General features: G+C 43.5%; 1 protein-coding gene across 1 annotated transcript in view; it reads right to left on the bottom strand.

The window, feature by feature from the left end:
* Fech (ferrochelatase) overlaps positions 1-12,301 on the bottom strand; it is a 32,097-nt gene extending 19,796 nt beyond the window's left edge. Inside the window, exons 1-3 of the mRNA XM_034518364.2 lie at positions 12,103-12,301; positions 6,650-6,773; positions 1,581-1,700 (exon numbers count right to left, since the gene is read on the bottom strand). Of these exons, the coding sequence (XP_034374255.1) occupies positions 1,581-1,700; positions 6,650-6,773; positions 12,103-12,169 (311 nt within the window). The 5' untranslated portion in view covers positions 12,170-12,301. The remainder of the gene's footprint in view (positions 1-1,580; positions 1,701-6,649; positions 6,774-12,102) is intronic.
* Between the last annotated feature and the right edge of the window lie 14,301 nt (positions 12,302-26,602).

Below are 26,602 nucleotides of genomic sequence, written 5' to 3'. Positions count from 1 at the left end.
CCATGTTAGTCTCAAACTCACAGAGATCCTCCTACTGGGATTTTTAAAAAGTGTAAGATACTACCACCAGACTTAAAATAAAATCTAAAAACAACAACAAACAAAAAGCAAAAAAAAAAAAAAGTTCCTATTGCACAAAGCAATGTATTTCTTTATATGAACATCCAAGCACAGTCTGGGCTAAGGCCAAGGCAAGTTTATCTATAATCGTACCAAAGACTGCCTTCCTAACTCTCAAAGCGCCTTTAGAACACTGTAACCTGTCATTTGCTCTATTTAACCCAAGACAGAGGCAACGGTGACACTACAGTTGGGATGATTTGGAAGAACTCCACAAAGGTGCAAACACCACACATTCTGCCTTCCTGGACACCAAGTCAGCTCACCAGCATCAGGAACATTCTGGCACATCACCAAACAGTAAGCAAAGTGGACAATACAGATCCTGTCTGGCAACTGAGTTAATAATTAAGACAAGAGAATTAGGACAAAGGAAAGAGATTCATGTGACCTGACTAACAAGCCAAAAAACCAAAACAAACCTACAACTCTGAAGCTGAAATCACTTTCAGAAGAACCTATTCTTTACCACGGCTACACTCTCAGTGTCAGACACTGCTCTTAATACAGATGTCTGGGGCTGGGCCGTGATGGTGCATGCCTTTAATCCCAGCACTCAGGAGGCAGAGGCAGGTGGCTCTCTGTAAGTTCTAGGCCAGCCTGGTCTATAGAGGGAGTTCTAGGACTGCCAAAGCTACACAAAGAAACTTTGTCTTGAAAAACAAAAAACAATGAGAGAGAGAGAGAGAGAGAGAGAGAGAGAGAGAGAAACAAACAATACACAAAAAACAAAAACAAATTATGTCTATGTGTGTAGGGAGGCACCTGTGTATTTGGGTGTGTGCTTACTTGTGTGTCTATAGAGACCAGAAAAAAACCTTGAGCATTTTTCTCTGCACAATCACAAAAAAAAAAAAAAAAAAAAAAAAAAAAAAAAAAAAGGCCAAAAAAGCCAGGGCTTCTCCCTGGAACTCATTAATTGAGCTAGGCTGGCTGGTCAGCTTGCTATTAATTTAACAAAATGAATGTTAATCCTGTAAGGCTGCATATGTGGGCAGTGAGGTACAAAAACGCGGTCTACAGCCACACTGGAAACAACTGTCTACCAGTGAGGTGCAAGCTAAATAAGGAGATAATCAAAACAGTCACAAGAAAATCTGACAGATCTATATAATCTGTTATAAAACAAATACTTTAACAAAAAACACAGAAGTGATGCATAGGCAGGCAGGTATTCACATGTGTATAAAGAAGCGGGGAGAATGCAGACAGGTATATACATGCTTCTCATTGTTTCAAATAGAGCAGGACTTACTTGTGATTAACGGGTGCTGGGATTCGAGGTGAAAGGGACATTTGCTTTTTAGTGTAAATATATTATTTGAATTCTAGTTATATGCATGAGTTCTCCTGCTGTGGGGCTCTGCTTCCCTACTGAAAACAAAAGCGATGCCATGACCACGTGGCCACCGCCAGAGCTGCACAGATGACAAATACACCACACACACAGCATATCTTACTTTTGAATGGGAAGTGTCATGAGGTCTCGGTCCAGGAAGAGCCTCTGAAGGAAGTCTTGAACTTCTCCAAGGGTTTCGGGGCCTCCCATGTTTAACATTAATATGCCAGTTTTGGGCTTCCTACACAAGATAAAACAGTTCATTGCCACACTTCATTTGCTTCAGGGCAGAAATGACTTCAGCTGATAAGAACCCACAGGCCTGTGCTGCCATCTCAGGGCTGTCTCCTCAGAGATACAGAGGGCCTCCACCTCCTCATTGACCCAACTCAAACCCATCTCTAGGTCCAGCCCTATGCTGGCATTAACTGAACTCAATTTCTCTGTCTTCCTGTCAGTCTTGAACAAAGATCCAATTCTTTACAGACAGACAGTTTTAGAAATCAGAAACTGTTCAGAGGCCAAAGGACCTTTAAGTGCTTCGTAAGTACACAGGTCTGGCTTTCCAAAGGTTAGAGTTGCTTTGTATGCTAAAGTTAAAGTCCAACATTTTACCCTCAACATTATTTGGAGAACTCAGTGTGTTAAGCACATACTCAACATAATCCACCACAGAATGAGTTCTGCTACACAGAGTAGTGTTGAACACCTCAGTCTATTGCCTGCTCTTTCATCTGATCCTGCCCCTTCGCTCATAGAGGAAATTATTCCTAAGCTAAATAGTCCCTTACTACTCTGCCTGCTTTCCCTTCGCTGCAGAGGCTCTCCTATGGGTGTTTAGTAGCATCCTTAGCCCCCACATTCTGGCTGGCAGTATTACATACCATGTAAGAGTACACTTACGTGCTAACATGATTTGGTTAATTTCTGTCAACTTGAAAACAAACCAGAGTCACCCGGGAAGAGGGAAGCTTAGAAGGAAACTTGCCTCCCTCACAGCGGTCTATGCACATGTCAGTCAGACATTTTCTTGAGTTGATGTGCCGTAGTGAAACCAGTGTGCAGGTGGTCCCAGGTTGCATAAGCAAGGTGAGCAAACCCTGGGGAGGAGGCCAGTAAGCATCATTCCTCTGTGCTCTCTGCCTCAGTTCCTGCCTTGGCTTCCCTCCATGCCTGTCTGTAGCCTGCAAACCACATAAACCCTTTCCTCCCCAAGTTGGTTTTGGCTGACGCTTTGTTATAGCAATAGAAAGGAAACCAGGATACTTTCTCACCTCAGCTGTGACAAGCAAAACTGTCTCCAGGCCTTAGAGAAAGAAGGTCTAATCCTCTTTTCACTAAGAGGGTTATACCAAGCAATTACACTTAAGATATTACAAAACTTTGTGTGTGGATATGTGGCACCTGTGTACGTGCACATGTATGGAGGGCACACATATCCATCAGGGCACACGCAGATGCCAGGGGCTTAATGTCTGCTGTCTTCCTTTATTGTTTTCTACTTTATTTTTAAGGTCTCTCACTGACCTGGAGCTTACCAATTCAACTAAACTGGCTGAATAGTGAACCCCTAGGATCGTCCTGACCCTGCCCAACTCCCCACGCTTGGGATTATGACACACTGTGCCCAAATTTTATGTGGGTAGACGGACCTCAGCCTACACCGATCAGCAGACCTTTAACCCAGAACCATCTCCCTAGCCCCTACAAAACTTTTTTTCACACAAAAATGGCTACAGCTAGACAGGGCTGTTGAGTTTTCTTGCTCCTAAACATGCCAGATGCATCATCACCTGATGAGACTACAGTCTCCCTAATCTTCCTACTGAGACCATCCATCTTTCCCCTGAGTTCTTGTCTTTTCACTGTCGAAATCTGTGACTCCTAATAAATTAAGTGCCTTTTCCTATGGATTGCTGCCAGTTAACGGCTTACTGGTTAAGAAAGCCCAGGCTGAAAGACTTACCTAAGCCACAGAGGGTATCAAAGTGCAAACGGGATTTAGAACTGTGCTTTCCATCCATAACACCTGAGCTCAGAACAAGAGTGGCTTTAAAGCAGATGTTGCTCTGCCCTGCTCACGTTTTGCAAACCCGTGTTGATTTTAAACATGAAAGAGGTGCATATGATTTGAAGACGCCCCAACTCATGGAACACTTAATTCAAAACTGTGTTGTGCATGGTGAGTGCTGCATTAGTGTGACTCCGCTCTGTTTTGGAGTATGAAGTGCAAAGCTTTAATCAAGGGTCTCTGTCTCCTTTTTCCTCCAGACAAACCACACCTGAGACCAAGGTCTGCCTGGCTATGGCTCTCTTTGTTTGGACATAAAAGTATGCACAGCAACTTGTATTTTAAAACTTACTTCGGGAAGTTTAAATGCTTTGCATTTGTTATATTCTGGGGCTTTGAAAGCACAAAGCTTTTCCTTTGAACCATGAAATGTGCATAATAGGAAGCAAAGCTCTTCCGTTAGCAAACAGTCATTTCATTCTACGGTATCTAGACAGCACCGATGAAGAGCAGTAAAGTCCCAGTTCTAAACCACAGCACATCAGTGACCCAAGGAGCTATGCTATTTCTAGAATAGAAACAACCGAATCCACACCAGATTTACACATGTGCACGCTCACGGCCCCCAGCCTCACACACAGAGAGACACACACACAGAGACAGACAGAGAGAGTGAGCACATGGAGTTAGAACAAAGGCCCACCCTTGTGTTTGTTTATCTAAGGCTGCTTTGACATTGTCCCATCAAAGGTAAAGAGCAACAAAAGGGACGGTGTGGCCTATAAAATCTAATAAATAAATAAACAACCACATCCCCTCTGAAAGCCTGTGGACTAGTTCAGCAGCTGGTCTAGCACTGTAGTTTAGCTCAAGCCAAGCACTAAACAACACGGGGTCTTCCAGACCCTTGGCATCAGAATGGTCCCCAAGCACACTCCTTACTTTAGCATCTCAAAAACTCAAAACTAGATGTAACCAATGCCTGGAATGTGGGCCTAGATAAACTGTGACTTACTGAAAATACTCTTAAACTACTAGAGATGGTTAAGACTGACTGTCAACTTGACAGTAGATAGAGCCACCTAGGAGATAAGCCTTTAGTGTGCCTGCAAGGGGACTTTTAGGCTGAGTTAAGTGGGGCGGGAAGATGTAACGTGACCATGGGCAGTCATTCCATGCAGCCGGGGATGAATGAAGAGAGGAGGGGAGCTAAGCACCAGCATTCCTCTCTCTGCTGCCTGCGTGCACACTGTGACCAGCCGCCTTACACTCTTCCTGCGTGTACACTGTGACCAGCCGCCTCACACTCTTCCTGCATGCACACGTAAACTGTGACCAGCCGCCTCTCTCTTCCTGCGTGCACACTGTGACCAGCCGCCTCACACTCTTCCTGTGTGCACACTGTGACCAGCCGCCTCACACTCTTCCTGCGTGCACACTGTGACCAGCCACCTCACACTCTTCCTGCGTGCACACATAAACTGTGACCAGCCACCTCACACTCTGCAACCACGATGGACTGTACCCTTAAACTGTGAGCAAGAAGAAAACTTTCTTTATGTTAACTTTATAAAGTATATCACTGCAACAAGAAAAATAACTAAAACAACATAGAAAGTATGTGTAGATCCATGGTGACAGTAGATAATTATAAAATAACACATATTCCATTGTTTGCATGTTAGGAAGGATATATAACTGCATAATAAAATACTAGATGGTAAGATTACTATGACTTTTAAATCCTTTCTTTCCACCCAAGTTTTCTATTTTTTATAATATTATATAGTCACTTAATAGAACCTAATTTTATTTACTTTTACCAATTAATATAATAAAAGGTCATTTTTATTATTGACCTGTGTCACTACAAAATATAGCAAGGAAATCATTTTTCTTCCAGGCTCATCATCAAACCAGTTCTTCAGCTCACACTAATACTTTACTCAAGTCTTAAGGGACCATTGAGACAGAAGGCCAGTGTCCTGCTAGGCATGCCACCACCTCAAGATGCTTATGTTTCCGACCTTACCCTCAACTCCGTGTTCTAGGAAGACAGAGTTGAGGGGAAGGGATTTGGGACCTATCCCTAATTCCATATCCTAAATCAACCTCAGTTTTGTAGCCTTCAATCTATAAGCCCATAATACAACGAAAAATAACCATCACAAAATGAAAACATTTCACTTACATGACTGTTCATGGCGGTTTGAATGAGAATGTTCTCCGTAATCTAGGGCATCTGAATACTTGATCCCTAACTGGTGGTACAGTTTGGATGCGTTTAAGAGGTCTGGCCTTGCTGGAGGAAGTAAGTCACTGAGGTTGGGTTTCCAGGTTTCAAAGACTCGCACCATCCCCAATTTGCTCTCCCTACTTCCCGCTGTGGTTCAAGAGGGGAGCTCTCTGATGGAACTCCAGCTGCTATGCCTTTGAAACCCTCTGGAGCTAGAAGCCCAGATAAACTCTCCTGTAAGTTGTGGTTTATCACAGCAATGGAGAAGTAACCGATATTCTGTACAACTCTAGGATGACGTCATGTTTGGCAGGAAGATAATGATGTCACTATGACTCAGCTAATCCCTTCTTAGATCTGAACAATTTCCCCTGTATAAAACTTGCTTTTCTATATCACAGAGGAGAGGGCCTGTGGGCATCTGTGGCTTCTGCTGCTGAAGAAAACACATGCCATGGTTACTGCCTCCATCCAAAAATTCCAGGAGAGAAGTACACTCTGTTTCCTTAATAAACTATAAGCCATAGCATGGCATTGCTAATCATGTTCATTATGTTAAAAGCTAAAAGTAATAACGGTAGAATCTCCTGGAGAAGTTCTTGGGAGGTTAACTACTTTTTATCTTATACAAAGCATTTGTTTTATAGGCATAAATATGTTCAGTTCATACAGAAAGTTCTGGTATACACATAATTGATTTTATATACTGACATATACCAAGGCCACACTCTCATATGACTGAAGACTATGTGTAACTACATGTCCTTTGTTAGTCCTTAAAACCTATTACTTAACAGATGTTAAAAAGGAAACCAAGGAAATACCATTGCTAATAAATACATTAGATTTTCCAATACCTCTCCCCCTAGGTTACTCAAACCCACTCATGTTTGTCACAACAGAAAAGAAAAACAAAGAAAACCTTATTTGAGACAAAAGTTACCTCCTTTCCGGTTGAGCTTGGGGCTTCGAGGTTTTGGCATGGTGCACTTTCTCTGTAGTGGCTGCTACCGCAGCACCCGACTGGTACCTCCATGGTTGACAGGCCCTCGAGTTGCCATGAACCACTGTGACAAAATTAAAGTGATAGCATGAAACCTAGTTGGAAAGTAATTTCTTCTCAAGAGGCCCTTAGGGCATAATTCCTGGCTTTAAATTCTAAAATGGTGCTACGGCAGAGGTGATTTTCCCAGCATCTCTGCAGGCAGGTAAATGTACTGAAGGCCTCTTTCTCCAGTGGGCTGGGTGTAAGTTCCCTTCTCTGGAGTGGCTTGATTTTTTTTTTTTTTAGAAGCTAACCACACCTTCTCACTATGCCCTGGCTGCAACGGTTGCTCAGATCTCATTCCTAGAACCTCTGAGGAGAGACAAGGGGCACTGTGAGGTCATTTAGAGTAGAAACCAGGCCAGTTCCCAAGTGTGGATCCCATTTCTGTCTTCAAGCCTTCTGGGTAAAGCATCCATGATGGGAACTTCAAAACTGCCCTGTGCTTTGACGATGAGAAGGGGGAGCACTCTCTTCTCATCGTCATGGGAGCCCCATGAGGTGGAGAGCTCCCAGAGCCCAATACTCTACATGACAGACCAAGCTCCCCAGACGCAGAGCTCAAGAATTCCCTCTCCCCTAAGCTCCTCCACCAATTCCAGAGTCTCTACAGGCTTCTTCCCCCCACACCTATCCTCTGGAGGACAGATGTGACCATCCATATGTACCATTCAGGGTAGCCAAGGGGTAGTAGGAAAGAGCTGGTAATAGGAAGAGAGATGAGAAAGCTAGCAGGTCAACATTCTTAAGGCCTCTTCTCCACAGGGGTTTAGGAGAGTTCAAGACTGCTTCTGGGCTGTTATAAAGGTCTACTGGTTAAGGCTGAGGGATAGGTCTTGCTATTCTATGTGAGACACGCATGCCCCTTTCTATACTCTTGACCTGGGCTCCACAAGATTAGGGGATGGGCCAGGAAAAAACTGAACCAAGGAATCCTTGTGCCATGATGAATCGTAGCAGGGAGTGTTGGTCCTTAAACAGACTATAAAGTTAGACTGAAACCATAAATTAGTACTAAGAAAAATAATAAGGGACAGTGGTAGCTACTGCAACCCACGATGTGCACGCCACCTCCTTTTCCACTCTCATTATACCAGGTTACAAACTAGTCTGGGATCAGTCATCTTCTGCCTTTACTCTCCTCTAAGAGCCCTGATGAGGGTGAAGTTCAGGCTGGATCAAATAGGTCTGAGTAAGTTCACAGCAGTGTGTCCTGGGTCAGACTACAATCTCATAGAACCTTAATTCCCACTCCATAACAAGATGAGTCCTTACTGCGGGAAACGCTGAAGATTCAAGGAAAAAAACAAAACAAAACAAAACAAAACAAGAGGAGTGCTCTGTAGTATCTGTCACATGACAGGGGCTAGTATAATATAATAGTTTCATGTGGAAGCTTCTAGAGACTAGCAACCACACCTGCTCCAACTTTTTTAAATCACCCAAATGGAACAAAACAGGGGAAACTGGTATCTCCAGCTAGCCTAGATTTATTTTTATCCAGATTGTAAATGTTCACATGGTGGGACGTGCCTGGGATGTGCATGTACATGCCTATGATGTACATACATGTTTACGTGGTGGTACATGCCTGAGATTACAGCATCAGCAAGCTGAGGCAGGGGGATCTTTAATTTGAGGCCAGCCAGGGTTTAAGCCAGACTCTGCCTCAAAACCAATAAATAATAAAATTACCTCATGCACACTCCAAACCAGAGCCCACTATATGTGCTTATGCCGGGGAAGCCTTACTAAATCAAGACAGGGTGAAAAGACCAATGTAAAGAAGTTCAATTCCACTCAAATGAAGTCTCAAACAACACACATCCCCTTGTTTCAGATGTCTAAATATGAACTACATGATGTAATCTAACCAGGTATTCAATCATGCACAATGTCTCCAAGTCCCTATACAAATGAGATTCCATCAGATTCTCTGGGCTATGATACTAGAATCCTGACTGATGGTCATGAATAAATTTCTGTGAACCTAACAAAAGGAGCAGCAGCTCCTTTTGGAGGGGGGTAGGGCGAGTAGGGCCAGACTACTCCCCAGCTAGTACATTAGGGCTTCCTAGTACAGTTTCCAAACTTACTATCACCGTGCCCCTGACTACAAACTTCTCATCTATGGCTGACCAAATTTGGGTACTGATAAGGGATCCTTCCTCCTGTGACTCAGGATTAACATCCCCCTCAAGAACATCTCTAAAGCATCCCTCTCCAACTACTGGGCTATTATAGATATGGAAGGGAATGAGGAGCAGGTGGTCAGAGAAGATAACAGAAGAGGTGAGTAGGCTCAAAGTGTCATATGCTTGTATAAAAATGTCACAGAAAAATCCATACAAACTGTACAATGTACATAGACGCACTAAAATGAAATAAGACCCTACACTTTCTCAGAAGCAGGGACTGCAGGGGTAAGGGGGGCTCACTCCCCAGATCTGGCCAGTTATTCTGATCTTGTTGTTGTAACAATGAACAGGAAAAGGACTGTCACTGTTCCTCACCCAACACTGTACTGTAAATCCATGTTAGGAGAACTTTCAAAAACCAATGTGATTTCTAAACCTTCTAAAAATTAAAATATATCGGGACTGGAGAGCTCAGGGGTTAAGAGTATCTGCTGTTCTTACAGAGGACCCGAGTTCAGCTTCCAGCATCCATATCTGGTAGCTTACAAACACCTGTACCCCAGTTCCAGATTCCATGCCTGGAGTAACTGCACTCACATGCACGAGTCCCCCCTCACATACACACACAATTTAAAAGAAATCTTCAAAAAGAATAGAAATTTTACTTTGAGCATATCGTGAAAAAAAATCTCCATGTATCATATTGATGACATTCTACTTTGACAGATATCACATAAATGAAGCAGAAGACATGGATGTGTATATGTCACTTAAGCATTAAAAAAAAAAAAAAAAAAAAAAAAAAAAAAAAAAAACCAAAGATAGAGAGTTGGTTCAATAGGTGATAGCACTTGATGCATTTGTATAGGATCCAATTTTGGTTTCTAGCACTCACACTGAACAGCCCACAAAGACCTGTACTCCAGCTCCAAGGGGATCTGACCCCTCTGGCCTCTGTAGGAATCTGTAGTCATATGCACATACTTAAAGAGAGACACATAATTTAAAATAAAAATAAACTTTTTTTGTTTGTTTTTGTTTTTGTTTTTTTCGAGACAGGGTTTCTCTGTGTAGCCCTGGCTGTCCTGGAATTCATTCTGTAGACCAGGCTGGCCTCGAACTCAGAAATCCGCCTGCCTCTGCCTCCCAAGTGCTGGGATTAAAGGCATGCATCACCACCGCCTGGCAAAAATAAACTTTAAGTAGATGGTAATGAGCATAATTAAACCATGGAATACATAATAAACTATAATTTTGTATATTTCAAAATATGTAAGGTAAAATAAAAGGTGAAACATGAAAGATAGTTTTAAAAATGTGCATAGATCTACAGAGTTCTTGACTAGGAAAATACAGAACTCTGTGTGTGTGTGTGTGTATGTGTGTGTGTGTGTGTGTGTGTGTGTTATAACCACTGGAGGAAGCATCTTATTAATTCTAAATGATAAAAATATAGAAGATAAAACTGGTTTTTCTCCAGTTTTGCTTCCAGAATTCAGTTACAGAAATTACTTTAAATTTTCTCTTAGCTAATATTAATCTTTTCCTGTCAACCAAAATGATAAAACTATGATAAGGTGGTATTTTTAAGGTGGCAACCTTAAAAACTGGAGCATGAGGAGTTAGCTCAGAAATTTGCAACTAGTTAAACCTCAAAGAACGAAAGAGTTCCACCTGCAATGGCCATATTGTACCGGCTGCCCACACAAAGCTCTGGGAACACGGCAGGAAAGGGAGTAGGAAAACCGTGGAGAGCCAGGGCCAAACACCGTCCACTGGACATGACAAGACAGCTGCACCATGACCTCATTGGAGCTGTGGCTGCTGCACAAGACTTGCACAAGATCAAACCAGTTAATGTACCATCATGATGTGGCAAGAGGCTCCTGAGCCCCCAAACCTGTCTAAGGAGCTACTGTCAATTGATAGTTTCTGGAGAAGGGGCAGTCAGGCTCTTTTTAAAGGTGTGCCCCTCCCCCATAAATTGACTCTTCTCTAGTGGGTGGCTCCACGCCCATGGGTGTATGAATAGCATAAACTGGATTTACCAGTTAAAAAGAGGGGGGAGGAGAAAAGGAGGGAAGAGGGGGAGAGAGACAGTAAATGGGGTGGGGAGTGGGCATGAATCTTGAAGATAGGAGAAAGAATTGGAGGTGAATATGACCAAAATACATTTTATGCATATATGAAATCCTCAAGGAATAAAAAAAAATTGTTTTAAAGCACTAGGGCCTGTAACACAGTTGGAATTGAGATATACTGTGGGTTTTTATTTTTTTTTTTTAAATCTTTTCACTTAGTTCTGACTTACACGGAAAATAATTTCACTTCTCGTATTGTTTCATGACCTCCAAACTCAGGCCTGTTGGACTTTATTTGCCACTGGAAAGGATGGTGAAGGAAAAGATTAATTCGGTACTTCCTTCACTGGCACTGTCCCTATCTGAAAGATAATACCCTTTGTTTCCCAGTGTCCTTAGGGAGCTGATCTTCATTGTACTGTATTAGTCTTATAACAAAGGCACCAGCAACAAAGTGTGGATGTTCAGAGTAGATTTTCTCCACCGGAAGGAGGTGTCAAATTGACATATTGGGAAACTCCTTTGAAATAGGTCAGGTCTAGTTACCATTCAAATTCATTAAGTGGGCTCGTTTGTGGCAGTCTTTTACATCAGTAACTGAGGGGCTCTATGCTCCATACTTTACCTGCATCCCAATCTTCATAGCAAATAAGTTGGGACCCTGGTTCAAAGTATCCTTGCTCAATTCTGTGCCAACTAAGTGTGTTCCACCCAGGGTCCCAGCTCACCTAGTGGGCGCACCCTACATTCACGAACTGTACCAGAACACTTGAGGTCTCATTTGTTCTCCAGATATCCCGCAAAAATAAAAAAAAAATAAAAAAAATAAAAAAAATCAAGTCTAGGCCTCCCCACCGTGGGTCCAGCTACCCAGAAGTCGTGGCATTGCCTTGGGCAGAGCAGCAGTAGGCACCGTGATAGCCATCAGCAGAGAGCGAACTGCAAGGCAGATGCTAACAGTGATAGTGACAAGGACGCCTACGTTACGGTTCAGGTGTTAGGTCCTTCCAGTTAATCTTTACATCAGCTATACTGCTCGAGCTCCCCGGCTGGCCCTTGCGACTTGAACTCGCAGCCTCCCGGAGGACGTTCCACACGCTCGCTAACGCGGACGCAACCCAACCCAACTTACGCGGCTCGCGGAGCAGAGCGCCCGCAGCCCGCAGGGCCGCAGCCATGTTGGCGCTAGCCGAAAGCATTTCCGGGACGGCCAGGGATCCTCTGCGGCGGCGCTCCGGCAAGGCCCGGGAAGCCGACCTGGCAACGTTCCGCAGCCGCGCCACAGCGCCTTGTCACGGAGCCCGGCGTCCAGCGCATTCGCCGACAAGGGCGGGGCCAGAAGGAGGCCCGCCCTCGGAGGAGGCGTGGCCACGAGGGCGGGGCTTGTAGGCCGGGGGCCAGCCAGGAGCCTTTCTAGTTGGAAGCTGCGGCAGGCCGAGATAAGGACAGTGTCTTGGAGACCGGCTCCTGCCGCCACGGGTCAGCGCGCCTGAATCCCGCTAGGTCTGCGGCGCCGGAGGACCTTCCGGTCGGTTCTGCCAACCTGATCGAAACTGGAACGACAGCCACTACTCAGCGGAAGACTTTCTAGACGTTTCCATAACTGTCCTTAGACGTGCTCATGTTTTTGCCTCCCTTCTCCAGTTTGGTTGTTTTGCTGCTGCACCACAAAGTGCAGATCCTTTCTCCTTGTCTCCAGAGAAGAAAAAAGGGTGGGGGTTTTGTTGGGTTTTTGGCACGCGTGCCTCTGTGTGTGTGTGTGTGTGTGTGTGTGTGTGTGTGTGTGTGTAGCTCCGATGCAGACAGGATTAAGAAATCTTGTAAGCAACACATTTTTAAGTTGAAGGTTTTTTGAGTGGGCTGCTGTCCTTATCCCTCCACTGGGAGTCCTGACTAGCTACAGAAACTGGCCACTTCCAGATCCATATGCCCCCACCCCCACTGTTATGAGTCTCAGCTAGAGTCACCCAAAGAGCAGAGAAGAGGGAATGGCCAACAGATGACTGACCCCAATTGAGGCCCATCTCATGGGCAAGAACCAATCCCTGACACTATTAATGATACTCTGTTATGCTTGCAGACAGGAGCCTAGCATAACTGTCCTCTGAGAGGCTCCACCCAACGCTGACCAAAACAGATGCAGAGCCCCACAGCCAAATGTTAGATGGAGCTCAGGAATCTTGTGGAAGAGGTGGGGGAAGGATTTGAGTGTCCCCAAGAGGATAGGGTCTCCACAGGAAGACCAAAAGAATCAACTAACCTGGACCACTGGGAGCTCCCAGAGACTGAACCACCAACCAAAAAGCAAACATGGACTGGACCTAGCTCGCCCCCCTATATGTAGCATATGTTGTGGGTCCCCCAACAACAGGAGAGAGGGGCTGTCCCTGGAATTGTTGCCCCCTGTGGATCCTGTTCTCCTAACTGTCTTGTCTGGCCTCAGTGAGAGAGGATGAGCCTAGTCCTGCAGTGACTAATCTGTGTGTATGTGTGTGTGGGGGGATACCAAGGGGAGGGGCTCCCCCTTTACAGAGGAGAAGAGGGGGGATGGGGAGATGAGGGGAGAAATTGTGAGAGGGGAGGACTGGGATGGGGTGGGACTGATAATGGGATGTAAAGTGAATAAATAAATGAAAAAATATTTTTTAAAAAGGCTGTGGAGAGACTTAGCAGACCAGAAGAATGGTATTTTGAAAGATTCAGAGTGCTCTAGGAAGAGAGAACCATGGGGTAAGACTGATAGAAGTCCTCATGGGGACTTGGGGAAAGGATGGGAGGGAGGGAGGTAGTTTAGCTGAGAAAAGATGGAGTCCAGATCAACCTGAACATTAGCTTTCTGTGGCTAAAATCTGAGCACTTGGCTTTACTGGTTTATTGTGTTTATAAGACCAATGTGAACTCTAATGTACGTAATGACAGGATTTTCAAACTTAAGTATGCTATTCCCTGAGAAGTCTACTGAGGACTGAGCCCAGACCCTTAGACACACTAGGCAAGTGTTCTGTCACTGCCTCAGCCCCAGCACGACTCTTTTTACATTTTATTTTGAGGCAGGCCTTGAACTTGCCATCCTCCTGCCTCAGCCTCCCCCAGTAGCTGGGATTGCAATACTGAGAGCCACCAGGCCAAGTTGTTTGCCAGTTCTTGACTCTCAAAATCAGAATGGTATTGAGATTGACCTAAAGAGAAACTGAGGGAAAGTCAGGAGATACAAGCAAAGAAAGAAGGCAGAGACTGGCTTCCTGAGGGGGCTGCTGCCTTTCTCTTGAGATAGGTGGAGATTCGGGGAAAGACCTGTTCAGGAACAAACATCTGGACAAAATGGCAACAGAGCTGGGAGGACCCAGAAGTCTTATCAAATGCTAGAGTCAGTCCCTCGCCTATCACATGGAATCAACTCCGTTAACACCAGAATACTCATTACAAGACGACCTTTATAGACAGGGCTGCCCATCTAAGGCTGGAACTATTCTAAAGTTCATTTAGAAAATGAACTACAGAGGTTCCACACCACATATAGAAACACTACATGATGTAGAGCTGAGGCCACAGCTCTAAGATGTCTGGTCTGTGGCCTCTGGGAGGCCCTGAAGGAGTCACTCTGCCTGCCATCCTAGGTGCTGGGCACTCCTGCTAAGCAGAGATAACAAGAGTTTCTTGGTCCCTCCCAGGGACATGTTAATGATTAGTGACGAGGCAAAAAACGTGGCCAATTCTCACAAAATCTGCAGCTGAGACAGGTTAAATTTACATGTGACCAGAAACCAAGAAAGCACTGACCATAATGCTTTATTCCAGACATTAATCCAATTCACAGTCTTTAAAAATATTAATGGGCATTTCTTTCCTTTTACTTACATTTTTTTATCGACTTTGAAAAACTCACTCAAAAGACTCTGTGTCAGAGTCTTTTGACATACTGTATGTATGTACATCTCTTCTTGATGTACATCCAGTGGATTCATGGGTTGTAAAAAGAAAACAAAACTTGGGCTGGTAAGAAGCTAGCTCAACAGGGAATGTGTTTGCTGTACACGCCTGGCCACCTCCAATTCCAGGAGTCCATGATGGAAGGACAGCACTGACTCAGCAAACTGTTCTCTGTCTGACACACACACACACACACACACACACACACACCACTCATGAGTGTGAACACACACATACACACACACTCAAAATAGAAAACAAGCAAAGGAAAATGTTGCAATTTTGAGATATTTTTCTAATCTGTGTCTAGACATCCCTTTAACCTATCATCCTCCTGCCTCAGCATCCCCTGCCACTGGATTGGGCTGGTAAGAAGCTAGCTCAACAGGGAATGTGTTTGCTGTACACGCCTGGCCACCTCCAATTCCAGGAGTCCATGATGGAAGGACAGCACTGACTCAGCAAACTGTTCTCTGTCTGACACACACACACACACACACCACTCATGAGTGTGAACACACACATACACACACACTCAAAATAGAAAACAAGCAAAGGAAAATGTTGCAATTTTGAGATATTTTTCTAATCTGTGTCTAGACATCCCTTTAACCTATCATCCTCCTGCCTCAGCATCCCCTGCCACTGGAATTACAGGCCTGAGCCACCAGGTTAAGCCCTTTTGCTAATTTTTGACTCTGATAACAAAAATGATATTATTTGAGGCTGCGCTTACTTCAAATCCAACAGCTTCCCAGTGAATAGTTTTGTTTTGTTTTTTTTTTATGAAATAAAAGCAGGTAAAACGTACTTTGTATGGATTCTATTTAAAGCTGATAAAAAAGCATAGGTGTATTTTGCTGCTTTATTTTCTTGAGACTGGGACACCTGCAGCCCAGGTGGGCCTTGGATTTACTATGCAGCGGAGATAATCCTGAGCTCACTGGTCTCCTTGCCTCCATCATAAGCACTGGATTATAGGCATATCCCACCATACATGGTTTCAAAAATATACTTCCTGCTGGGCGTAATGGCCCATGCCATTAATCCCAGCACTAAGGCAGAGGCAGGCAGATCTCTGAGTCTGAGGCCAGTGTGGTCTACACAGGAAGTTCCAGGAAAGCCAGGGCTACACAGAGAGTTCCTGTCTCAGGAACAAACAAACTAAAAAAAAAAAAAAAAAAACAAAACAAAAAAACAAACAAACAAAAAAAAAAACAAAAAAACAAAAACAAAAAAAACCCATGTGTTCTTAGTCCAGAAGTTGTGAGTTCTGGATGCTGGGTTACAGAAAATTTTGAAAGCCCTTAAAAGACTAAATAAATATGAGATTTACGTATGTATGTATGTATGTATGTATGTATGTATGTATACATATGCTTCCTCTTTCCCCCACTGCCCCCCCAGCTTATACTTTTTAAACAAAATTCTATACCAATTCTATTAGCAAACAGAGGCTGAAAGACACAGCCTTTGTGTTGACCAAGATAAGCAGCATTGCCACCAGGGAGAAGATTTGTCTGAGCCCGGGCGACTTAATTAGTGAATAAAGCACTTGTCTGTCACAGACAACACTCTGGAGTTCAGCCTGGAGTTCTAAATAAAATGAATTTGTTGGTTTCAGCTCAGTGCTCCAGGGAAGGGGAGACTCCCCTAATTCATTATTTGCAGTGATTGGCACCTCTGAGCTACACGAACTAAATTTAGATCACTCGACTTTGTCTCCTTAATCAGAAAGGGGCTGGGGGGAAGGGATTCGGAGCAAGAGAAACCATGGCTGCATGTGACAAATGGTGAGCTTAGAATAATCACTCCGGGAAATCTGAGCCTTTGTCCTCACAATTAACACCAAAGCCACCAGATCCAGACCCAAACACTGCGTGCTTGGATGAAACCTTCTTTAACCACAAGGAGTTTGAAGAAGGCTAGTGCTCACGCTCACTGAGTGTGTCTACAGTGAGAAGAGCGCTGCCCCATGCGACGGGGAGGATAAATTGTGGAAAAGTTCTAAAGGAACTTGTCTCAAAAGCAGCTCATTCACTTAGGAGAGAAGTATGAAGGCAAAGCCCGCTGTCAGTCACCTAGTGTACAGCACTGGACAATAATCCATACCCACGTGGAACTAACATTTTAGAGGATCACTTAGGCAGCTGTCTATGACAAAGACAAGATACACAACATAATGTCTGCTGTGGCTAGGGGCCAGGGAGGAAAACCCAGGCAGAAGAATGCAGAGAGGCCGGACCGGACCTGCTAGTTTCTGTATAGAAGTCAGACTTGAACTCTACAAATGTGAAACCTGAGCGGGGCTCCCGGAGGAGTTTGCCAGAGAAAGGGACCTGCAAAGGTGGGGACCCTTTTGCCACCTGTATTAGTTTCCCAGTGTCACCGTGACAAGGTCTCAACAGTTTGCTACTTTTCAGACTCTGAAAATTAGAAACCTTACATTAAAATGTCCCCTGAAGTTTGTATGGAAGAACCCATCCTGCCCATTCCCTGTCTTCTGGTAGTGACTGGTAAGGCTTTGAATACCTGGTTATACTGAAACCAACTAACCCCATAGTTTCATCTGAAGTATTTGTTCTATAACTCTGTATCCAGAGTTTATAACTTCTGGGTTAAAAACATGTTTTCTGCTTGGTTTTGGTTTCTTGAGACAGAATCTATCACCCTGGAACTCACTGTGTAGACTAGACTGGCCTAAAACTCAGAGATCTTCCTGTCTCTGTCTCTGAGTGCTGCCTCTGAGTACTGGGATTAAAGACATGTGCCACTATGCCCAGCAAGAGCTGTGTTTCTGAAGCCAGGTACGGTGGTCTACATCTATAATTCTAGAGTTTAAATGGTGGAGGTAGGGAGGGCCAATGAGTCAGATCTAGTCACATGTCCCTCTGAGTGCTGTCCCTGTAGCACTGCAATGCACACTTGAGTTTCTAAAGGTTCAGAAGCATGCACAAAATGGGGGTGTCTGGACTAACATTAAGACACACATTATACGAATTCACACACTATTTCTTCCCATGGCTTGTAACTTTTTTTCTGAGCTTATATATGTAAGAACTCTTTTGTTCCAACTTCCAGGATGATAAGAGGGTCCCCACAGAGTCTGTCCAGCATCCCGGGGTGTCCTCTCAGGAAACCTGATGTTATCTTCTTGGCTCTAAGGTCTTGCTCTTTTAAGGTGTGTACATTTGCAATCCACTCTTCCCAGGGGGCTTTTATTCCTTCTAGAAACTATGCACACCACAATCTTCTTTTGCTATGGGCTAGAGAGTCAGCTTTCCGATTTCTCTACAAAAGAGTCAGGCCTCTGAGCCCCCTTTGCATGGGCTCTGGCTCTAGGTCCATCATTCTGCTTTCATGTGGATATCCTAGAAGCTGCGTTCACATGTGAACGTTCAGAGCAGCACGTATGTGTATGAATGCTCTGCTTAAAGTCTCTCAACACTTTGGCTGTGCTCAATTCTCACCGAGTCTGGACTCTAACTGTGATGGTTTATATATGCTTGGCCCAGGGAGTGGCACTATTAGAAGGTGTGGCCCTGTTAGAGAAGGTGTTTCACTGTGGGCAAGGGCTTAAGACCCTCATCCTAGATGCCTAGAAGCCAGTACTCTGCTAGCAGCCTTCAGATAAAGATGCTGAACTCTTGCCGGGCGGTGGTAGCACATGCCTTTAATCCCAGCACTTGGGAGGCAGAGGCAGGCAGATTTCTGAGTTCGAGGCCAGCCTGGTCTACAGAGTGAGTTCCAGGACAGCCAGGGCTACACAGAGAAACCCTGTCTCAAAAAACCAAAAAAAAAAAAAAAAAAAAAAAAAGAACTCTCAGCTTCTCCTGCACCATACCTGCCTGGATGCTGCCATTCTCTTGCTTTGATAATGGACTGAACCTCTGAACCTGTAAGCCAGCCCAATGAAATGTTGACGTTATAAGAGTTGCCTTGGTCATGGCGTCTGTTCACAGCAGTAAAACCTAAGACACTAACCTAGCAGCTGACAGCTCTGGCTTTGATACTATCTCTACCTCCTCCCTCCCTCTGGTTTTGATTTCTAGAGCTGTTCTTTTCATTCAGCTAAGATAGAAAGCATTAATGAACGTATTTACTGTGGGGGACAAAGGGGTGAGCAGAAGTTGAAGCGGCTTCAGTCAGGGTCAGAGGGCGACGAAACACTCACCAAAGCGGTATTAGAATTTACAAGAGGAACTGTCGGCATGGTAGCACTTAGGAAACTGAGGCAGTGATGTCTCAAAACACAAACCACAGATATGATTTTACAAGGGAAAACTGGAACAAGCTGAGGCCGAGGAGACACTGGGACAGGCAGGAAACACAAAGGAAAAGGGGGAGACCTGTCTTGTGTAAGGCTTCCTCTGAGGGCCTCTCCTAGAAACACCCGTCTCAATGAGGCACAGCCCTTGGCAATCATTTAAAGGCTGTCCAAAACTAACAGTCCAGAGGTCTATTTACCCCACACCCCTACCCCATTCTAAAACCTTGACTCCAAAGCAAAGGTAACAAAAGATGTTCTCCAGATTTACCAGGTATGAGGACCCGTGACTGCACAAGATCCAACATTCCATTCTGACTACTGGAGAGACACAGCATTCAGCAGTCACTGGGGCAGGCACGACCTCACCTGGGCCTGAACTTCATCCCTGTCTAAAGATAAACGGAGCTGGAGCCACACTGACAGAGGCAGTCTTCAGGACTCATGAGTTTGCTGGCTTCCCCAATGAGTCCATTTCCTTCCCAAGTCAACAGATGTGGGCTCCTGCCGGGGTCCAGCCTCGACACAGGATCGGAGTTCTCAACTGGAAGCAGGGATATCTGGAAGGCGCAGAATAAATATACTCGGACTACTTTTTGGGTACAAGCTGACAGACAATTTTTCAAGGCTTAAAGTTTCTCTCTCTCTTCTCTCTCACTCTCTGCTTTCTTTCTCTCTCTCATTCGCTCTCAGCTGGAGGCTGCACACACTCTGCATTCTCCTGCGCACTCTGCTTTTCTCCTGTGCGCTTTTCTTTTCTTGAACTCCCACACTCCTACACACCTCTGTGCGTTCCCCTCTCACTCTCACACATACTCTTCACATACATCTCACATACATCACACACACACACACCACATGCACTCTCCTTTCACTCACACATGTACCCTCCATACACACCTTACATTCTCTCTTCACTCTCCGCATTCTTTCTTCACTTACTCTCCACATTCTCTCCTCATGCTCTCTGCATTCATCTCACATGCTCTTTCACTCACCCTCGCATTTGCTCTCTCACTCTCTCTTTCTCTTTCTCTCTCTCTCTCACCACATTCACCTCACATACCTCTTCACCTTTCTCTTGCCCCAGTCTTTTTATTGCTACTCCAAAATCAGGTAGAAAAAAAAAAAAGACATCGTATAATCATTGCCAAATCAAATTCAAAAAAATAACCACGTCCCACAAAGAATCAAGAATTACAGTTGTTCCCCAAAGTTTCAAGCTTCCCTATTCCCAGGCCTGTAGCCAAAATAATAATAATTGCAAACTTATCATTATTTAAACTTTAACTTTTAACTTACTATACTTCAGAGCTCAGAGCTCCGAGGTCAGCTACTTGTGTTTTCCTGTGAAACGCTAATGAAAATGACATGGGCTAAGCTGCCAGGCAGTGGCCAGAAAGAATCAAATTAAACCCTCAACCCAATAGTTCCACTAGCTTTCTACTTCTGTGCATTGCACACAATGACTCTCCTAAGAGTTCCAGTGTTCTGACTTAGTTTTACTAGTATAAGATTTTATGTATTCTATACTTCCTTATCTAGGAACCACTCTTAAATGTTATGCAAAGCTTATCTCATAACTTAAGTAGATTTTTCCTTTCTTGGAGTCCCAGTGTTGACTCTATTTTATTTTCTAGTAATCTCTTCAAACTTTCTTTACAAGTCAAGCATTAATCTGGAACTACCATTGTGTGGTTATTGCATTGTCTCCAAGATGAGAACACACAGCATGCACCTGGGCCATTAGGACTTGGTTGTGTTGTGCCCCGTGCCTCAATTTTTAATTGTTCAAAAATAATTACATCAAGGAAAATCTAGTATCACAGAATTCACCAGAGCAGAAAGAAAAAGAAGTAAGAAAGTCAGATACAATAGAATAATTATTCACACCAAGGCCAACTGAAAAACAGTCACGCCCAAATGAGATCTATACAGCCGTTGTCCTGGGCTAAGGTTAGGAGAAATGGGAACAACTGGTTTTTGCAAAGAGCTTCCATGGGGCTACTAAGATGTCTCCATCCTGGCCTACTACAGATAGTTCCTTATTTCAGATGGTGGGTCTCCTGGAGGGATGTGACTCCTGCTTCTCAGGGTCCCAGACACCATCCTCTTTGCAAAGAGCTGCCCCGGGCTACTGAGATGTCTCCATCCTGGCCTACTACAGGCAGTCCTTGTTATTGTATGCTGTCCCCAGCAGGCTCCTAACCGCAACTGTAAAGAAAGTTAGCCTAAAATAGAAATACTGACCTCAGGCCATGGATAATTTTATTGGTATTATCTGCAGCATCAAAGCTCAACAGAGCAGCATTTTTAAAATTCATAACCTCACTATGCAAAGTTAACAGACACAGAGAGGTGTTAGGATTATGCCAAACATTCTACAGGTGTCTGTAAACTTTTTCTAATTATAATGACAATGTAAATTTTAGAAGTAATACTACTCCAATGATATTTGTCATGACACTTGGGATGGCTCCTAACTCCTGAATCCTGAACCTCCTTCAGATAATTTGAATAGGATATAGAGTATCATCTGTTGTTCCAGATACCTATATAAATCCTTTTGTATACTCAGTACATTAGTAACATTTTTTTTGCTAGATGGTTAACAAAAATAGTTGTCTTAACTCCTTGTGTCAATGCTATTGTAGAAGCAGTGGTGCTAGCAATTAATGAAATTAAAGCTGTTATACCAGCAATAATCAAGCCTGCTACTCTCTTGCTTCTGCTTAAAGCCTAACTCACTTCTTCCAGCACTTTCAAACTTTTTTCAGAGAATCAAGGTTTTCTAATACTCACGGCAGTAAGACAAAACCTGGTTGATAGATCCCCCGCAACAGATATGCTAGGTTTCAACACACTAACACAATTGGAAATTATATAGTCAATGCAACTTACAATAAATACTGTAGAAGAGACAAAACCAATTTTAGCTTGACAATTAAAAGAGCCTTAAAACATGCACTAACCCTTGCTTGAAATCCAAATCCCTACTTTACCTCTTGCTATCATAACATCATAGTGAACTACAGCTAACTTCCAGATATGTCTCTGAAAATGTCCAGATCCAGCCTTCCAAGTGTAGACTGTTATTTCCAATATTGGATTAAGGAATGGCATATATAGCTTGATCAGGCTAGCCCTTTTTGTCCTGGGAATACTTTTATTCCTACCCATCGTGTTAAAGCTTGTCTCTAATTATATCAACAGGCTGGCAGCCAAAGTACATGACTTGGAACTGATAATAGACCCCCCACCCCCCAAAGACAGAGTTATTAATTTAACAGGCTGGCAAGCCAAGGATGGGTAAGATTCTGCACAGAGCCTTACCAACCTAAGACAGAAGTGCATTGCTTATGATAATACATATTCCAAAGGAAGGCTTTCTTGTCAGAATGACCTAAGACAGGCTCAGTCTGGTTTATGTAATAAAAAGGGGGCGATGTGGAGAGCTTTTGGGGCTGCCTAGCAGGAATCTGTCATTGGCCAAGGACAAGGAAATGGGCTGCTTGGAAGGAATCTGACATAGGCCAAGTACAAGGAAATGGACTGTAGGCAGAAATCTGACATTGGGCTGAAACAAAGAAGTAATTTCAGGCAGAAATCTAAATCCTAGGCTAGAACAAAGCAGAAATTTCAGGCAGGAAGCTAAATTTTAGGCTAGAACAAAGAAGTAATTATAGGCAGAAATCTAAATCTTAAGCTAGAACAAAGAAGTAGGCTTCAGGCATGAAAATGACTTTGGACTAGGACAGGGAAGTATGCTCAGATATTTTGATCATCCTGATAAGCCCTTAGAAATAGTGATCACAGGAGTGAAACTCTGTTTATTGCCATGCATGTTCTCTGATTATCTGGGTTTATTGTCTTCCTTGTTCCTGGACTATTTACATCTATTGTATTGCTAGTTCCTTAACCTAGAACTGACCTTAATACTTGCATGTAATTTAAACAGTATAAAGGCAAAAAAAGGAGGAGGAGGTATGGGATAGGGGATTAATGGGTGGGGGGAATGGGGAAGGAGGATGGCATCTGAAATGAAAATAATTAAAATATCGAATAAAAAAAAAGTTAGCCTAGTTCTTGGCTCACACCCACATTTAGCCACAAGGAAAAAAGGAAATACCGACTTTTACAAAAGGGGTTTCCAAAGAGTGCTTAGACCCTGTTGATCTCTGACTCCACTCACCAAAACTACGCCTGAAAGGTGATTCTACCCTATTCTACAGGTTAGGAAACCACATTGCCAGAGAGCTCCTGAGCCGTTAGCCTGAGGCAGGGCTGATATTCGAAACTAGGTGTGTCACAGTGAAAGTTGTTCCTTTCTTTCAAAATACAACTCAAAAGAAAAATGTTACCAGTGAGTGACAGGGCCCAGATGGCCCTTGTGGAGTTCACTGCCAGTGTCTTGCGTTTTATTACAGCTGTTGAGCAGAGCTGAGAACTTGTGAGTTTACACATAGCGGAACATGCTCCAAAAAAATTCAACCAAGTCCAAGGATAATGGCTCTCAGATTCCCAAGACCCACTTAAAGGTCACACACGGCCTTTCTATAGTTTCATATGTTTGTTCGTGTCTTCGCTGCTTGCCAGCCTGTCTTTCCCAACAGCCAATGACTGTATTTTCTTTCTCTTGTACTTTCTTCATTTTGACTTGTATTCAAAAATGGAGTAATGACCTCTGGACCAGAGGGGGCTTGGACACACAGAGTTAGCTTCACTTTGGCTAAAATCCCACTGAAATCTCAACAGAAGTCTTAGAATGATGATGGTGGGTGCTTTTTGTTTCCAAGGACAAAAAAAAAAGGGGGGGGGGAGATTATTACAGCAACAGACTTTTAGAAGCTAGAGGGTAGATGAATCAATTATTTCATGGTTCAGCCAGCCGGAGAAAAAGTGAATTGTAAGCCATTCTAAAGTGAGAACTATTTAGATTTAGGCAACAGGATCCATAGTGGCTGGGCTTGGTGGCAACAGGTGCTTTTGGAAGTGGAGATGAGGACAAGCTATGAGATGGATTGAAAGTCTGTCAAAGCAGCTGTCAGATGTCCAGGTCACACTCTGCAGTGGGGCACAGTTCCCCTATCCTGAACTGAAGACCGTGCTCCCGGATAAGCTGTGGAAGAGTCTAGGTAAAGGCAGGTAGATAGCCCAGGAAACTTTTAAAGGAAGAATGTAACAGAGAGATTACCCAGTACATCTGAACTGAAGTAGTACGTCTGCTACTACTAATCTAAGGAAAATGAGAAGGCACAGAAGGAAAAGCAATTCCAATTTACCAGGTCTCCAAAAGAAATGACAACTGAAGGAAGTTGGAAAGATGGAGATGTGAGCATGAACAGTACAGATGGGAAAGCTACAGTTCTTGTCTTCCACAGGACGCTTCTGTGATGGAGCATCACGGAGGAAATGCATGTGCTCCTGCAGCATGGAGCTCAATTTTAAATGAAGCTAAAGTCTGACAAACATCCATGCCTCCAAGCTAGTATGCTACATCAGATACGAGCTAGATATCCACTCTGAGTGTGAACTCAGTGTTCATACTCGTGACATCATTTAATTCTAATCAAGCTGATGTCTGGCTAACAGTCCGAGAAATAAGAAACTTTGAGCACGAGTCACTCACTACCTTGAGTGATTTCCTGATGGTATGAATTACAGAGAACCTGGACCTCATGGCACCTTTATTCCTAGAAGACACACACGATGCTAAGACAGTTTAAATAATCCAACCTTTCCCTAGTATTCTCATTTTGTGGTGGTGTGAATACTTTTGGCCCATGGGAAGTGGCACTATTTTGAGGTGTGGCCTTTTTTGGACAAAGTACAGTACTGTGAGGGTGGGCTTTAAAGCTCCACCCATTGTGGAAGAATCAGTCTTCTAATGGCCTTCAGATCAAGATGTAGAACTCTCAGCTCCATCTCCAGCCCCATGCCACCTGGATGCTGCCATGCTTCCTGCCTTGTTGATAATGGACTGACCCTCTGAACCTGTAAGTTAGCCCCAATTAAATGCTGTCCCTTCTGAGAGTTGCCTTGGTCATGGTGTCTCTTCACAGCAATGGAAACCCTAAGACACACTTCAACTAGAGATGAGCAGCAATATTTGAGGACTTAAATATTAAGAGCCTGGAAGTTCATTTTAGTAACAGTTAACATCATCCTACCCGTTTTACTTGTATTTTGGCCTCATTCATAAATCCAGATTCAGCTAATCCAGTCAAATCCAGGCACTATAATTTATAAAATCATTATAATATGTACTGAGTGTGGAACTATTCTGTATACTTAAGAAGATATTTTTAGGGATTATTACACATAGCAAGGTGGGAAGGAGATAAACAAAGGAGAAATTTGAATTGCTGAAAATGGTTGAAGGACTTCTAACAAAAATGAATAGTATGACGAGATTCTTCTTGGCATACAGTGAGGTTACTCCTCCGTAACCACAGCATAAACTCAAAGTATCATAGGTAGAAATGTACTTACTACACCTTATATAAAATCATAGTGTGGCCCAGCCCATCTCTATAACATACTCAGAGCACCGAGGTAACAGTGAGCAAACCCTCTACCATATGGCATATTCTATAATGTATTTAACATCTGTAATTGGTTGACTACTAAAGATGAAAGGCAAAATGCTTTATGGGCCAATCCTTCGTATCACTGACTAAAGCCAAAAGCTACAGCTGACATATCCTAAGTTGGGCAACATTTGCCATGTGAATTCCTAGATTGGCTTCTCACTTCTTTGAGGTCTACTGCAGAAGGCCAAGTGAAGAGTTTTTGGTAGAGGAAAGAGCTAGGAGATGACCTAATGAGGAAAGTGGAAACTAGAATCTGGGCTGTCTGCAAGCTGCTCCTTGAAAGGAATGAGAGATGGCATCTTTAATCCTAAGAGCAGAGCAAGAATCACACAGTAAGACAAAGCACTCATGGATGGGGCCTTGGTCCCATAGTCTGATCCCTTTTCTTACCCAATCCTTGCTCTCTTTTCATATCTTAACTATCAACCTATTTATACAATTTATACAAAATTCAAGGTACTGAGCTTAACCTCGTCCATCCTTTAAATTCTGGTGACACTATTGCTAAACTGACTGGGCACAGCTTACTGACCTTCCTCCAGGTACTAGGTCACAATGGCCCATTTCCATCAGTCATTTACTGACTTGAAAACACCAGGGAATTTAATGTTTTTAAAACTAACCAGGGAATTTAATGTTTTTAAAACTAACAACTGAAAGTAAAAAAGTTGTAACTAGGATCCAAGCATCCATCAAATTTTAAAAACTCATTCTGTCACCGTCATGTAACTCTAATAATACTAACGTCAGAATCTAATAATAAATATAAATGCTTAAGATTTGAAATGTGAGTCAGAGATGGTCAACATTGAGAAAATAAGTCAGCAAAATGCTTTGTTTTT

Source organism: Arvicanthis niloticus, chromosome 14, assembly GCF_011762505.2.
Source record: "Arvicanthis niloticus isolate mArvNil1 chromosome 14, mArvNil1.pat.X, whole genome shotgun sequence".
Taxonomy (NCBI): Eukaryota; Metazoa; Chordata; class Mammalia; order Rodentia; family Muridae; genus Arvicanthis; species Arvicanthis niloticus.
This window is presented reverse-complemented; position numbering and strand designations above follow the sequence as displayed.